Source organism: Rhinolophus hipposideros, assembly GCF_964194185.1.
Source record: "Rhinolophus hipposideros genome assembly, chromosome: 21".
Lineage (NCBI taxonomy): Eukaryota > Metazoa > Chordata > Mammalia > Chiroptera > Rhinolophidae > Rhinolophus > Rhinolophus hipposideros.
In genome coordinates, this window is record NC_138067.1 from 29518295 (window position 1) to 29533491 (window position 15197).

Below are 15197 nucleotides of genomic sequence, written 5' to 3' on the forward strand. Positions count from 1 at the left end.
GAGTTGGAGAGGAACAGGCACTCGGGAGTACAGGAGCAAGGGCTGACCTGTCCGCATGGCTCCTCAGACAGAGACTTCACAGAGGTAGAGACAGGGCATGTTTCCCATGGGGCAGCCGAGGGAGGGGTCTGCCTGGCAGCCTGAGTTAGAAATCCACAGGGTGGTGGCTGGTGGAGGGGTGACAGACTGCATTTCTCTCTGGGGATGCGGACACTGGCAGCCTTCTGGCATTTGAAAGGTCACTGCGGAGGCGAGCTCATGCTAATTAGAGAAGACGCTTGCAAATGGCCCGCTCAGGGTCCTTGGGGGAAGTGGAGGTACCATGCCCTCTGGTCTAATTGGGCAGGGGCCTGGGTGGAGAAGTTTCTTCCCTCATTAGCTGATCTGGGTTCATTAGGTCTGTGGTGGGACAGGCAAGGTAAATGTCAGCCAGGAAGGCTTTGTGCTCAGGAAGCCTGGTGGGTCTCTCCCTGCCTGCTCTCCTGAGTGCAGATGGGACAGAGATACCCAAACAGGTAGGAGGAAGTGGGAGCAGGGAGACTTCCTAGCCGTGCCAGTGGGAGACATGACTAATCAATCAAGCACACTTCCACTGAGTCTGGACCTGGCCCCAGCTTTTCCTTGTAGCCCCGTGGCTGGCGGGCTCAGCACAGGACCTTGCCCCAGGTTGGGTTGAGAGCATGGACGAGGAAGCCAGGCAGCCTGGGTTCAAGCGCCAGCTGTGGCGCGTGGGCAAATCCTTTCACCACTCTGTGCCTCAGTTTACTGCTGTGTAAACTGTGGGTGAGGGTGATAGCGGTACCATAGGGTGTGGTGAACTCGTGCCTGCCCTGATTCTGCACTGTGGTTCCTGGTGGTTATCGCCAGTCTTGCCAAAGGGAACTTGGAAAGTCTCCTCTTGCACAGAGTACAGAGCCACAACTTAGAGTTGACGTGTTTCACAGCTGGTGTCATGTACTTTTCAGGGTTTGTTTCTGCGTCTTTTGTGTGTATGTACTGGAAGGACTTTTGTTCTTGAAATTTATGAATGTATTCTCCATCTGTGACACTGAAATCTGGGCCAGGATGTTGCCCCTTGCCCCCATGTATATGCCTGCATTTACAGGTCCGATTCTTCCTCTCTCCCAGCCTCTGATATTTTATGCCTGATGGGGCCCAAGAGAAGACAGGTGGACGTATAAGGGTCTCCCTCTCCTGAGCTTGTCCCTTTGCCCTCCTTTGAGCTCCTGCAGAGCTGCTGGGAGCAGAGATAGAAGCTCCAGGGCCTTTAAAATATGAGTGACTTTGACAATGGGCTCAAGTAGATCTTCCATGAATGGTTGGGCGAATTGTGCCCTGCACAAGGGCACCTGCCTGAGGGAATGGAGAGCCTCAGATCCAGTGTGCATTCTGTTCCAAGCTCATGTGCCCTAACGCTGGGCGACATCCCCCCACCAGCACCAGCAGGAAGGGGTATCTCTTTCTGTTCCACACAGAGGTGCCATGTGGGCTCCCAGGGGTTTTGATTACAGACTGGCTGGAAGTAATGGAAGCGGGTCTGCGTAGAGGGGACGGGGGCCCTGAAATGTCCTGGGCTGGCCCTTCTCCCGGACTGCCTCCCACCCTCTTCCCTGCCTTTAAGGAGGAGCAGGAAACTAAGATCTTTGAGGAGGACGTGATGGCTGCAGGGGGTTGGAGATCAGCTTTCTTTCAGGAGTTTGCTCCAGCAGGTGGGAGGAACTTAGGGTGGAAGCTTGAGAACTGAGCTTCTCCCTCAGGGCCCCTCTGCCCCCAGCCAGTGAGAGCTTTCCCCAGCAGTGCCGGTGCCAGGGCGACTGCAAGTAGAGGGAGAAGAGGGGAGACAAAGGGGGTGGAACAGGTGGCATGCACCGCTGTGGGGGCCCCTCTTCCAGAGCCACACCCCCTCCCCATCCCAGAACCACAGCCCCCAGACCTGAGGAGGGCTGGCCACTTGTGGCCCAGGACAGGCCCCTCCTTTTCTCATGGTTTGGCATCTTGATGGCCACATCTGTGGCATGGTGAGAACTCTATGCCAATTATTGGCAGCTGTCATGTCAGCCATGCAAAGATTTGGGCCCAAAGTTTCCCAAGTGGATGGAACAGAGTAGAGAGGGGTCGCTCCCTGTGGTGACAGAGCCCCAGAGAGCAGTTTCCAGGCTCTCGAGCTCACGTGGAAAGGTGCTGGCTCAGGTATTAGATGGCCATAAGCTGTAACCAGTTAGCCATTAGCCACTGATGTAACTGCCGTGGCTGTGTTGGAGGCTTGGTTGGTCGGCAGAGAAGCAGACGTGGCCTCTGCTTCCTGTGTCTCCAACCCAGCCGCCAGGGGGAATATAGTGGTCTGACTCCCCCATCTATGGCTCCGTGGGTGTTCCTTTTTGGCCTCACCATGTCCTGTGTTCTTGTGCGGGGAGTGGGAGCTGAGGCCCTGCATGACACTCCCTCTTCCAAAGTCGGGACCTGAGTACTGGCTTTGGAGATGATTCAAGAGTAGGGAGATGATCTGGGCATCTGGAAGCAAGAGAGAATGGTCATCAGACTGCCCTGCTTTGGACCTACCTCTTACAGAGGTGGTACCGTGTTCCCCTGAAAATAAGACCTAGCCGGACCATCAGCTCTAATGCGTCTTTTGGAGCAAAAATTAATAATAAAACCCGGTCTTATTTTATTGTAAGACCGGGCATCATATGTCATAATTAATATAGTATAATTAATTTAATATAATTAATATAAAATAATACTCAGTCATATTAATTTTTGCTCCAAAAGACGCATTAGAGCTGATGGTCTGGCTAGGTCTTATTTTCAGGGAAACACGGTATTACCATAAATAGTGCTTACCCCTAGGTGGTCAGGCAAATCAGATGGGAGAAGATTGCCTGGAGGGGCAGGTGCCCTCTACTTGTTAACTGTATGCACAGCAAGCCCCAGCAGACTAGCTACTTCTTGTATTTGTTGATTTGGGGATTATCTCTAAATAGGTATTTGTATGTTGGTTTGGGAATTTGCTGGATGAGTTAGTGATTCTCTATGAACTGGAGTTTACTGGTTAATTTAGGAATTAGCGGAGCGGGCAGGGGTTATCTGAGCTGCCGTTTATCTGTGAGTTTGGGAATTAACTGGGCGGACTGGGGTTAGATGACCGGACTTTATCTGTGAGTATGGGACCTGTCTGGTTTGGGGATGTCCTATCGCTCAGACACCAGCTGCTCTTCCTCCTGCCTCCCTTCCTTGCAGATGATGGGAAGTTGTCCTTGGAGGAATTCCAGCTCTTCTTTGCAGATGGTGTCCTCAATGAGAAAGAACTGGAGGGTCTCTTCCACACAATCGACTCGGACAACACCAAGTGAGCTGAGTCCTGCTTGCTCGAGCACCAGGGGCGCCCAGTGGGTCTGGGAGGAGGCACCTTCCTTCTCCCCCAGGCCAGGGGAGGGGCCCTGAAATCCCCCAACTCGCTAATCTCAAAGTCAGAGGCCCACTGTGTGGGGTGATTCGGGAGTGGGTAGGAGGACACTGCATTGGCAAGTTGGTCTCTTCTGAGCACACGTGGCTAAGCAGACCCTAGATTTTGCAGGATATACATAAGAGAGTGAAAGGGGAAGTTGGCGGGGAGGTCACCCTTCTGCTCATTCAGCCCAGGTCTGACCCAGCACGCTGTGCTTGTTCCTGGTCCCCACAAGAACTCTGCCCTGTTGGTCTTCACTGGATCTCATCTAAAGCTATAAACTGTAACCAAATACTAATCCTAGCTCTACTTCTTCACCTTAGCCCTTCTTCTAACAATGTACCCAATTAAACCTTTTCTTCAACCCCATCATAACCTAACCTGCCTCTCAGAATCAACCAGAAACTCTGCACCCACCCAATTCATCCCTAAGTCAAGTGCAAATTCTACTCATACTTGCCCCAACCTTAACTCCACGCTCTCCCTTTCCCTGGGGTCCCCCAAGCAGAATGAGCCCCCTTCTCCAGCCCACTCCTGGTCACCTTCCTCAGGCCCGCTCTGGTGATGAGGGGCACAGTTCCTGGGGGACTGCTTGGGGCACATTTGATAAGTTGCGGTCCCCTGAGACAGGCTAGAGATGGTCTAGATAAGGAGCTGTCACCAGGCCCATTCGCAACGGACCCAGCGCCATAGCGGCCTGGACCAGAGGTCGGGGCTGGGAGCGTCCTAGGAGGCATGGTCTGGGGACCCGGGTGGGGCAGGTGGAACAGGTCTCCTGTCCCTGGAAGGCCACTTGAAAGAAATGGCTTCCTGCTGCAGACTCCAGTGAAGGGCTTTGTACCTGGAGTCAGATGGAGGTTTCTGAGAGGTCCCTGCAGCCCCGGGGGTTCTTTGAAAGGGCTGAGGCAGGTGCCCATTAATTATTCATTCTCTTTTGGTGCCTTTTGTGTCAGGCCAGCTGGGTGGAGGGAGAAGGAGGTGCTGGTTTGAGAGTTTAACCATGAGAGTATGTAAGTGGGGAGCAGGGTGGACCCACCCTTGCAGAAAGTCAAAACTAAACTCCTTTAGGATTTTTTTTCTCCAACATTCCCCAGAATGGGAGCTATAAACATTCGCTCCTGGGAATGCTAAATAGGCCTTCTGCCTAAAACAATTCACACAAGTCAGAAAGACTGGTGAACTGCTAGTTTAAGCTCAGTGAAGCAGCTTCCTTTCTGCAAGGCTTTTCAGAACTTTTACTGTGTGATGCAGATTAGGGGAATCTCCAAGACAGCTTGCAAAGCCTCTGAACGCAGATTTAATCGGCCACGGGAGTCTTTCCCCAGAAGCATCTTGTTGAACCTGGGTAGCCCAGAGCACACTATCCCAGGTTAGCCTCCCCTTCTCTCCGCGAGGGAGCTGGGGCCCAGAAAGGGAAGGTTTCAGGACCTCACAAACACTCAGGTCCCCTGGCACACATCACTGCATCTCTGTTCTGAGGCTGCTATGTGCACCGTCACCTGCATGGCTGGGATTCTCCTGCTCAGCCTCCTCCAAGGAAGGACGGGATCCTTCTCCACCCACGCTGTAGGAATGGGGGTGCAGACCTTTGGGCTGGGGTGAAAACAAGGAGGGCTATCCCAGGGCCTGGGTCCCAAGACCCAGTGGGCAAGAATGCGCCAGGGCAGCAGCGTGTGTGTTGGGTTTCAGCCTGTAATAGCCTTGCCCCTATCCCTTTCCCCTCCCTTCTCCTGGGCTCTGCTTCAGCCCCGTATTTGGTCCCATCTGCTCATGCAGTCAGTAGAATTTGGGCAAGGAAATGGAGCAGGTGCCATGGTAATGGGATCAGACAGGTGCAGACATGGATACCTGCTTGGTTCAGAGGGAACAGTGCCATTTACCTGTTGCAATCTCACCTGTAAAGTGGGGCCATGGTGTCAGCATAGGATGAAGAGAGAAGGCATGGCCGGTGTTTTACCAGCTGCGTGGCACGGTGCATGCTGTGGGAGGGAGGGCAGGAGTGGGGGGATGGGACAGGCTGGCTTCTGAGTCCCCTCTCCCTCGTTCTCTCTGCAGCCATGTGGACACCAAGGAGCTGTGTGGTAGGTGCCCAGCTATGCAGGGACCAAGAGTGGGGTGTGGGGGGAGGGCGGAGATGGGACTGGGCAGAGGCAATGGGGGACACGGGTGGGAGGGCCCAGAATCCTCCTATGACCCTGACCGTTGCCTCCCTTCCCCCCAGATTACTTTGTGGACCATATGGGGGAATATGAGGACGTGTTGGCCTCCCTGGAAGCCTTGAACCACTCTGTCCTGAAGGCCATGGGCTACACCAAGAAGGTCAGTGGGTGTAGGTGGCCCATGGGGGTGCGAGGCCTGAGTGCTGGTTTGGTTCCAGATTTTCTCCTGGGCATCCTTCACCAAGGGTGCCTGGATTTGTGATGACAAGTGTTGGCTGGGCCTGGCTCTGTGGTGGGCTTTGCTTGGGGCTCTTACAGCGAGCTGAGGTAAACTGTGACATGAGTAGAGCGGCTCCATGAATGGCCCTGCCACCCAGTGTCTGGCGCCTAGTTTGGAGGCTGCCCTTTCCCAGAACTGGGCATGGTCCTGGGATGGAGTCTTGGAAAGAGAGCATCAGGCACCCTAAGCCCTCTGGGGTCCTTGGACCAGTGTGTACCTGATGCTCTCAGGCCCTTCGGCAGCAGGATTACGAAACAGGAAGGGGAGAGTTCACACATCTGACCTTGACCCGGGTATCGGGCGGTGTCTGGTATGAGAACACGCGTCCAGGCAGGGAGCCCTGAGCTGGGCATTGGAACCATCAGGAATGTTGGGAGGGGCAGAGTACAGGGACTGGCTTCATGTCCTGGAGAGAGGTCTCTGATGTGGCTCCAAAGTCTGCCTGCAGCCTGTCACCTCCTTGTTTGCATTTATGGGCTGGGTATCATTGTGCCTTCTCCACGATGGCTGGGATGGGCATAAGCAGCCCATCCCCAAAGCTTTCTTTCCCGCCTCTGAGTCTATACTCCCACTGGGCTGGCAGAGAGGGTAGGCAGGGTGTGTTCCTTCTCTGCATCCACGGAGAAGAGACACAAGAAATTTCCTGAGGACCTAGGATGGCTAGTTTAGTTCTCACAGCAGTCCCATGGGTGGCTACTCTCAGTTCCCCCATTTCATAGATATGAAAACAGAGGCTCAGAAGGGTGAACCTGCAGAGTCCTAGCCAGACAGCCATACCTGCTGGTTGAAACGAGAGGGGAAATTGAATCAGGGACCTGCCAGGAGCTAAGGAGCCCAGCATGGGACTCCAAGCTTTCCCGGGGGTGACTGCAGTGACAGTCAGTGAGGAGTAGGGGCCATTGCTTGGGCACAGTGATCAAGGCACTCAGGGAGAGAGCTGGCAGCAGGCCATGCTGTGAGGGGCACTTAGACATCCAAGGACTTACAGCCTACCAGCCACCTTGAGCAATCAGTGGGAGCTCAGAAAGGCCAGCCCCATCTGCTGGGTGAGGCCAGGAAGCTTGGCCAGTAAAGTCAGCCTGACCTGGCTGAAGGACCCCAAGCCGATCATTTCCCTTTCTGAGCGTCAGTTTCTCTGTCTGTGGAATGGGAGCATTCACCTTTCAGGGTCCTTATGAGGACTGAATGAAGTAAGGTCTCTGTCGCGTCCAGCACAACATGGGCAGTGAGGGTGTGAGAAGGGGCGGCTTGGGTTAAGTTTTTAAGAAATAAACAAACAGAGACTTAATGTAGTTAAATTTCTCCGAAGGCCAGGGGTCTCTCAGTCTCAGAGGACTGGAGCCCAGAATAAACCCAACTGGAGGTTTTTATTGGTAAGTATACAAATACAAGAAAGTAACATTGTTTCTTACACGGTCTGTGAGACTCATACATCATAGCAGAAAAATGTTTATTCCAATCACCCTTTGTTTGTAAACAGCCGAAGCACAAGGTCCCATGATGTCTTACTTAAGGTATGTACCCTCTCAGGATCAAGTCTCTCATATTGTAACAGCTCCATTGAGATAAGTGGAGAGAACTGATCTTTATTGTCCTCATGACTTCTCTCACAAACAGGTGCAAGGGAAAAGCCAGAGCTAGCAATGGCTTTTCCCAGGCAGGGGGAAGGGAAGGCAAGGCCCCTTCCCATATTCTTCTAAGGCAGCTCATTGGGGGTCCCCACTCAGTTCCGCCGGGCTTAGGTTGTATCTCCCGTGAGATATCTTACCCGTCTTTGGCTGCAAACCATCTTTTGGGGACCGGACAGAGAGATATAAGGTGTAAACACAAGGATGGAACAGAGTCCCAGAAAGGCACAGTCTCACAGACTCTTCTTTCCTTAAGGAAAGACACAGGGGACAGTTGGCTAGGCTGTTGTGTGACTACAGGTCTCTAAACTGCTTAGCACAGGGCCTGGCACAGAGCAAGGTGACTACTAGTTCTTATCATTAAACTTCTGTTGTATGCTCAGGCATAGGGAAGACCAATTCTGTACGTTTTTTCAAATGCTGCTCCGTTATTGCAATGTGGTATATTAGAGAATCCCTTTCCTCCTATACCCAGAAATAGCTGGGCCTAACCCTGAGCCCCCACTGCCCACATTCCCATTTCTGTCCCAGCGTCATGCTATTTTGAGTCTTGTTAGGTTAAAGTCTATTTTAATAACATATAAAACCAGCTCCCTTTATGGTTCATCCTTGTAGACTATGTGATATTTGGAAGTATCAAGGCGGGTGGGGGATTAGAAGGGAGCATGGAAAGACCCCAGACTCTAGAACCCCAGTCATTCAGACAAGGGTGTCAGCCCTGGCTCCGCTCCTGACAGGCTGTGTGAGGCTTACCATACACCCACACGGGACTCCTCACAATTGAAACTATCTCCGTGAGCCTCAGTTTTCTCATCTGCGAATGGGGCCACTTAGCAGTGTTGTCTTGAGCTGTTGATAACATCCATAGTGGCTCCTTGGTCTTTGGTTCCAACTGTTCAGAGATGTGACCTAATTCTCCATCCAGGAGAGGATTTTAACTTCTACCAGTTCTGGAGATTTTGCTCTCAGAAATCATGCACATGTGACGTTCGGTGAGTGCAGCCTTTGGTGCATTTTTAGTGGTGGCGGTGACAGTAAGTTGCTGCAGTGGCAACGGGCATCTCTTTTTCTCGCGTATTTTCTAACCACCTTTGCTTTGTAGAAATGCAGCTCATTGATTATTTCAAATGCATCTCTTACATCCATTGATACTAGTTGACTCGTTTACTGTTGTTGACAGACAGTCATAGCGTCAGTTGTGAAATACTGGCGTTCTCGTCTTTATTTCTGACATGTGGTCCTTCTATTTCTCTACTGTGTCCTCTTGCATTTCCCCCAAAACCTAAAACATTAACATGGTGCTAAGTCAGGCATCTTTGTTTTGCTCCTGATTTTCAACTGTTTCTCTCTACTGTTTCTCCACCAATTATAACATTAATACCAGCTCTTATTTTAGAATCCTCTTCAGCCTGTTAAAAAATTATTTTTGCATTCCTGTTGTTCAATTTTGTCTTCGGAGGTGGTAGTGATTTTTTCCCCAATGCCTTTTTGGTCATTGAAAAATGATCATGAGATTTTTTTTAAGCTATTGATGGAGTCTATTATTAGCTTCCTGTGATAAACCCGAATTGGTGCATTATTCTTTCACAGCATTGCTGAATCCTTGTCATTAGCTGAGCTTTTTACTTCTATCTTTATCAGGAATTGAGAATTGATGATAGTTTGGGAATGAATTGTAGGTGGTTTTGAATATTTTGTGTGTGTGAACCACTAAAGCTTGGGTCGAGGTACTAAATAGATGGGGATTATTTTAATAGTGACTTTAAGGTCAATCCTAGTTAAGTTTTTTACTTTTTGTGTCCGTTTTTAATATAGTTTTAAACGTGACTATCATGGACATGGTCAGTTGTATGATCAGTTATGTATAGTATGTTCTTATGGTTTTTTAAAAAAAATCTAAGACATTGACACAAACCAGGCACTTAATGCAGATTAAGTTCAAGAAAACATCTGCTTTATAGCTCGGTTCTTATTTTTATCCTGTGTTGCTGCATTTTAAAAACTTATATTTGACGGAGTTGTACCCATTCTAATTAGATGTTTTTACTAACCCGCCTCTGACACATTTATTTAAATTTCACAATGTTTTTTCACTTTTTCACAATGTATTTATAATTTTTATCATTATTATTTTCTTCCTCTATTTCCTTAGGTTTGTTGTTGCTATTCTTTTTCATATGTGAAATAGAATGCTCAGATGTTTTAGGTCATACGTTTTGAAATTTTAAAACATTTACCTTTGAATGATATTTTCACTGCAACCATAGATTTTAATATATAGTAGTTTCACTGTTGGTTTTTCTAATAGCCTATGTCCTCACTCATTTCTCATGTTGTGATGTTTGGATAAAACAGAATGACCAGTGTGGTTTCCACTGTATTTTTTTTAATGTGTTGCGATTTCTTCATTCCATATTATTTGATTTGTTTTTATACCTATCTCATGGATGCTTGAGAAAATGGGGATCTTACTTTCCGAGTGTAAACTTTGAAAATAGCTGTCCTTTCTTTGTTATGAAATCTATGCTGTTGAAAGACAACTTTGTAAAAAGGTAAAATCATGTCTTGTGTAGAAAAGTATAAAATGCACACATGTCAAAGGCCATACTTAACTCATTCATTAATGTGAGAACAGGAAGATGTGACAATTGGAAAATTCAAGGAACACACTCCGGGTATAGGCAACCAGGAATTTTGAAATGAATTTGTGAGTAAATGCAAAATTGGTCACTGTCCATTGAATTCTGCCAGACAAAATTCATGTGCATTTCTGTAGAGGAGAATTATTTGCATTACTATAAGTTTTTTGTTTTTTTTTTACAACTTGGAGGTATTTTTGGTTCTTTTTTTAAAGATTTTATTGGGGAACAGTGTGTACTTCCAGGACTTTTTTCCAAGTCAAGTTGTCCTTTCAGTCTTAGTTGTGGAGGGTGCAGCTCAGCTCCAGGTCCAGTTGCTGTTGCTAGTTGCAGGGGGCGCAGCCCACCATCCCTTGCGGGACTCGAGGAATCAAACTGGCAGCCTTCGGAGTTGGGAGCACGGACCCCCAACGGCCTGAGCCACCGGGCCGGCCCCAACTTAGAGTTTTAAAAGTAGCTCCAACACAAGGAAAGACTTACCGTAGATGAACAAGAAGGGTACACTAGACAAGAAATCCAGTAATCATCTTTGCCCATTTTAAAGACTTCCACACTTTTTCCTGACAGTGCCCATTGTATCCCTGTGTGTATGTCCTGGTGCCCACTGCCCTATGAGGCAATGATGAGCTGATTTCACACATTAAATTGTTTTGTCATTTTATCTTTGTATCTTAATGTTTTTTCCTTTCTATATTTTTAACCATGTTGTTTGATACCTATAGACCTTTCTTATAATATTTTTATTATATAAATGGTACATGTTCACTATGTAAAATTTAGGAAGAGAAAAGTATAAAGAAAAATGTCAAATCGCTTCTAATTCACACTCTCCCTAACTACTGTCAACATTTCAGTTTATTACCTTCGAACCTTTTTTATGTGTATTTGTTTACTATATTTAATATTGTTCTGTGTACCAAAATGTATTGTCTGCTTTTTTCCCCCCTAAGATTTCAACAGATACTTTTCCCATGTTATTAAAACAGTTTGGAAGCATCAGTTTAAATATTCTTATTTAAGTTTACTTACTATTCCTGTGTTCTGGGGGCATGTTAGATTAGATTTCCAGGTTTTTGCTATTCTGAATAATATTGGGACATAAATATCTGTCCACATTTTGCATGATTTCTTAAGGATAGATTGTCAAAAGTGGAGAATTACTGGGTCAAAGAATAAGAGCAGGATAGAAGGCCAAATTGCTCTCTGGAGTTGCTTGTTTCCATCTGAATCCATAAAGCCACGTTGCCTCATGTCTTCTCCCACTGCACGAAGATTTAATAATGTTACGTCCTTATGCATTATGCCTTTTGTCATTATGTTCTTACCCTTTTTGTGTGATCCTTTCACATTTATATTCTACCTCGATAGTGATATTGCAGCCTGTCCTTGATCAAATTTAGTTGCGGAATCTTGGCACAGACTTTTCTTTGTCAATCCTTTGATGCTGGTTTAGATGTTCCTCCAGCTGTCTCTCCTGTAATCAGATCTGGGATTGCATCTTTACGTGGGGGAGTTTAGGCTGCTTTTCTTTATTGTTATGACCTATGTGGTCTGACTGCTGTCATCATCTTTTAGCTTCCCGTGTTTTTACGCTTCGTCTCTGACATTGTATCTTCTGCTGGGTCTTTCTCTATAGCGCTGATAGTGATTTCAAAGGTAAACATTCTAATTTTCATTTCAGTAGTGACTTCTAAAACATATACTGTTAACATTCATAATCCTATTTTTAGACCTAGCTAATAAAAACACTTCCTAGTCCCTTTGGTGGAATTAAAGGAATTTTTAGATTTGGGGCCATTTTCCCCATACCTTCACACTCCTTCGGAACTTAATCCAATGTAATTAAATTTTGAAGATTAGTGACTAATGTTTTTATTTCCTGACTTCTGTAGCCTTAATGCTTAATTTTCAGGGTGATCACCAGCTACCTCACAACTTCCCTCTTCAAGAAGTCTCTCTCTGATTCAACCTTAGGTGATTTGGGAGAAATTCCTAGGCATTCTTTGCAGGAAAGATGATCATACGGTAAAATGTCACAGGTTTGCAGATGTCTGAGTAGCTCCCTGTTATCCTGCTAGATGAGTAATTTGTCCACATGATGCAAAATTCCTAGGCCTGATCCTTTTCCTCTGGAATCTGTGTAGCTGGTCTCTCGGCTAAAGCATTGACTCTGGCAGACGAGAAATCTGTAAAAGCTGCATTTTCACTCCTTTGAAAATAACTTGTCTTTTTGGAATTCAAGTAACAAGTTACACTTATTGACCCATGACCAGACACACCCCCTCAAATTACTGATCTGAGTGCTCTTTAACAAACTGACTTCAGCTCATTTTTCTACTTAATGGCTTCTAGCAGCCTTTCTCTTTGTGTGTACGTTTTTTACCATGTTTTGTCTTCTTGTTCGTTTTTGGCCATGCATTTGTCCAGAGCCCATTGATCACTGGATTGTATGTGAGTTTGGTTGTCTGCTAGGGAGGATAATCGATAATTACAGTACATTAGGCTACCAGAAACTCATATCCTCTCTGCCACAAATTCATTCTCTGTCAGGGCCGCTTTCCAGTGTGCCGGGTGGTCGGCACAGGATGGCGACACCTCCCTGTCTGTGTGTACCTCTCCTTTTGGCCTCTCTTCACCCCTGTCCCTCTTTCCCTGCTCCCCACCCCTGCCTCCATTTCTCCATCTGTCTCTAGCCATGTTTCCCACTGTGCAATTATTGTTAATTAATTCCCAGTCAGAAGTGATGGATGGTTTAATTTGCTTTCCTTGAGAGAGCCCTGTGTCCCCTTGCCTTGCCAGAAACTAGGCAGAATTCCAAGAATTCTCTGGGGCAGGTGGCTCTGGAAAGTAAGCTCTTGGCAGAAGAGGCCAGGAGAACAGCACAGGGTTTGCAGGACCTGCCTCTCCCCACACAGTGTCGTTTTGCTCTCATCCTCAAGTGACCTGGCCACAGCAGAGCCCTCTCCCTTCCAGTGTAAAGTCTTTTGCAACCAAAACAAATTCAGTTGGCTCCAGAATCCCTAAGAAATCTCTTTGCTGCGGTGTCTTGACAAAAGGGGAAATTCTGTCTCACATCACAGAGCGAAACTCGTAGAAAACCCTCTTCATCCGTCTTCTCTGGAGTTTCTCTCTTCATGGTCTGTAAGTCTCCCTCCCTCAGTTTCCCCCCAGATTCCCCTCTCGCCCTTTCCTCTGAGGACTGAGTCTCAAGCACTTTCCTTGGGGAGCCAGTTTAAGCTCTCTGGCTGCTTTTGATTCTCTTTTATCATTTCTCTGAGTAGCAGCGTGAAGGCCCAGGGGCCCTAAGAATCCGCCTTGGAGGAGGAATGGGGCAAAAGAGGTGAATTCTTCTCCCCTAATACTTATCCTCGTTAACAACAACATCAAGAACACCACCACTAATTACCATCACCACTGTCATCACCATCTGCACCATCACCTTTATTATCATCACCACCATCATCATCACCATCCTTATCATAACAGCTGCTGTGTATTGAGTATTTGCTATGTGACAGGCACTGTGTGAGCGTTTTACATACATCTTGTCATTTAATCCTCACTATGACCTTATGAGATAGACACTGCAGTAACTCCTAGTGTGGCCACAGAGATCATATTGCTAGTAAGTGGTAAAGCCAGGCTTCGAACCTTGGGCTCTGAGTCCACAGCCCCTGCCTAACCTCCAAGATGCAGAAGGCAGTAGAGTGGGGTCCCCCTTCCCACTGCAAGGCAAAGACACCGACTCCAGGTGTCCCCCCAAACCCTGTGCCAGACGCTACCCCAAGTTCCCTCCCCAACCCCTTTCCTCTTTGTGCCCTTCTCTTTTCACAGGTATATGAGGGCGGAAGCAACGTGGACCAGTTTGTGACCCGCTTCCTCCTGAAGGAGACAGCCAATCAGATCCAGTCACTGCTGAGCTCTGTGGAGAGCGCCGTGGAGGCCATTGACCAGCAAACCAGCCAGATCCGGTGTGTCTGGGGGACTTTGTAGGGTCACATGGGGGTATGCCACACACGCACATGTGCCAACTTACTGCTTGGTAGGGACATTTGTGAACTTGAGAGCTGGATGACCTAGGGCAAGTTGCTGCACCTCTCTGTGCCCCCATCTCCTCAACTGCACAATGGGAACAATTATATACCTACCTCCTCAGTGATTGTGCAGATTGAATGAGGTCATCTATGCTTAGAAGAATGCCCGGTGTGCGTGCACTACACACATACAATACATCCATCCATACAGTTACGATTGATTATCTCCTAGACTTTCATCAGTGTTGCCCCAGCCCCGTACTGCTCACATTATTATTTGCCTAAGACTATTCCATTGCTTGACTCATTTTTGGAAACTGGAAGTAAATTTTGGAAACTGCATGTGGCTGCCACAATTGGAAAACAAGCCTCATGTGCCATGACGAAGTAGCGGTAACACTCAGCACCTGCAGGGGCCCACAGCTCCCTCTTTGCTAGAAAGAGAGTGGGAGATCATAGGCATCGAAGACAGAGGAGCACCAAATCCGACTTCCTCGGGAGTGAAAGAGAAGTGCAATGGAGTGATTGTCTCACAGGCTTAGTTATTGTTATTTAAGGCCTTGTTTGCATGTCCTCGAAGCCATGGAAAAGCACCTCGGGTCCCCCACCCTTTGCTGGGGGTCTGTGTGGGGGCAGCGAGCCTGGTGTCTAGAGGGGAGTACTTCTCCTCTGGCTCAGTAGTGCCAGTTCTGGGGGGCCACGAGCCCTCGCATTTACTGCCCCAAGTTGAGACAAACTTCTCTTGGCCTGTTCTTTCCAGAACAGCTGATATGCCTGGCATAAGGGGAAATAAAGAAATACAGATAGATGGGAGCAAGATTCAGGTGCCTGGGCCCAAGCGTTCCTGAGCCTTGATTTCTGTGTGTGGCTGTGGGTTCCCAGGCAGAGGTCTGGCATGGTACGGTGTTGGTTGCTAGGGGGGTGGGGGTTTGAGTGCATGTTTTTTGGTTGAGGGGCTGGTCCCAGTTAGATGTGATTGCAAAGTTGCTCGATGATACTGTTCCCAGAATCA

The 15197-nt window shown here is 47.9% G+C and overlaps 1 protein-coding gene across 4 annotated transcripts in view; it reads left to right on the forward strand.

Annotated features, from left to right (window-relative positions):
- Window positions 1-15197, forward strand: part of NECAB2 (N-terminal EF-hand calcium binding protein 2) — a 31952-nt gene that overhangs the window by 5504 nt on the left and 11251 nt on the right. For all 4 annotated transcript variants that reach the window (XM_081032715.1, XM_081032717.1, XM_081032716.1 and 1 more), the window contains exons 3-6: window positions 3238-3346; window positions 5501-5526; window positions 5667-5764; window positions 13986-14122. In XM_081032715.1, the coding sequence (XP_080888841.1) occupies window positions 3238-3346; window positions 5501-5526; window positions 5667-5764; window positions 13986-14122 (370 nt within the window). The remainder of the gene's footprint in view (window positions 1-3237; window positions 3347-5500; window positions 5527-5666; window positions 5765-13985; window positions 14123-15197) is intronic.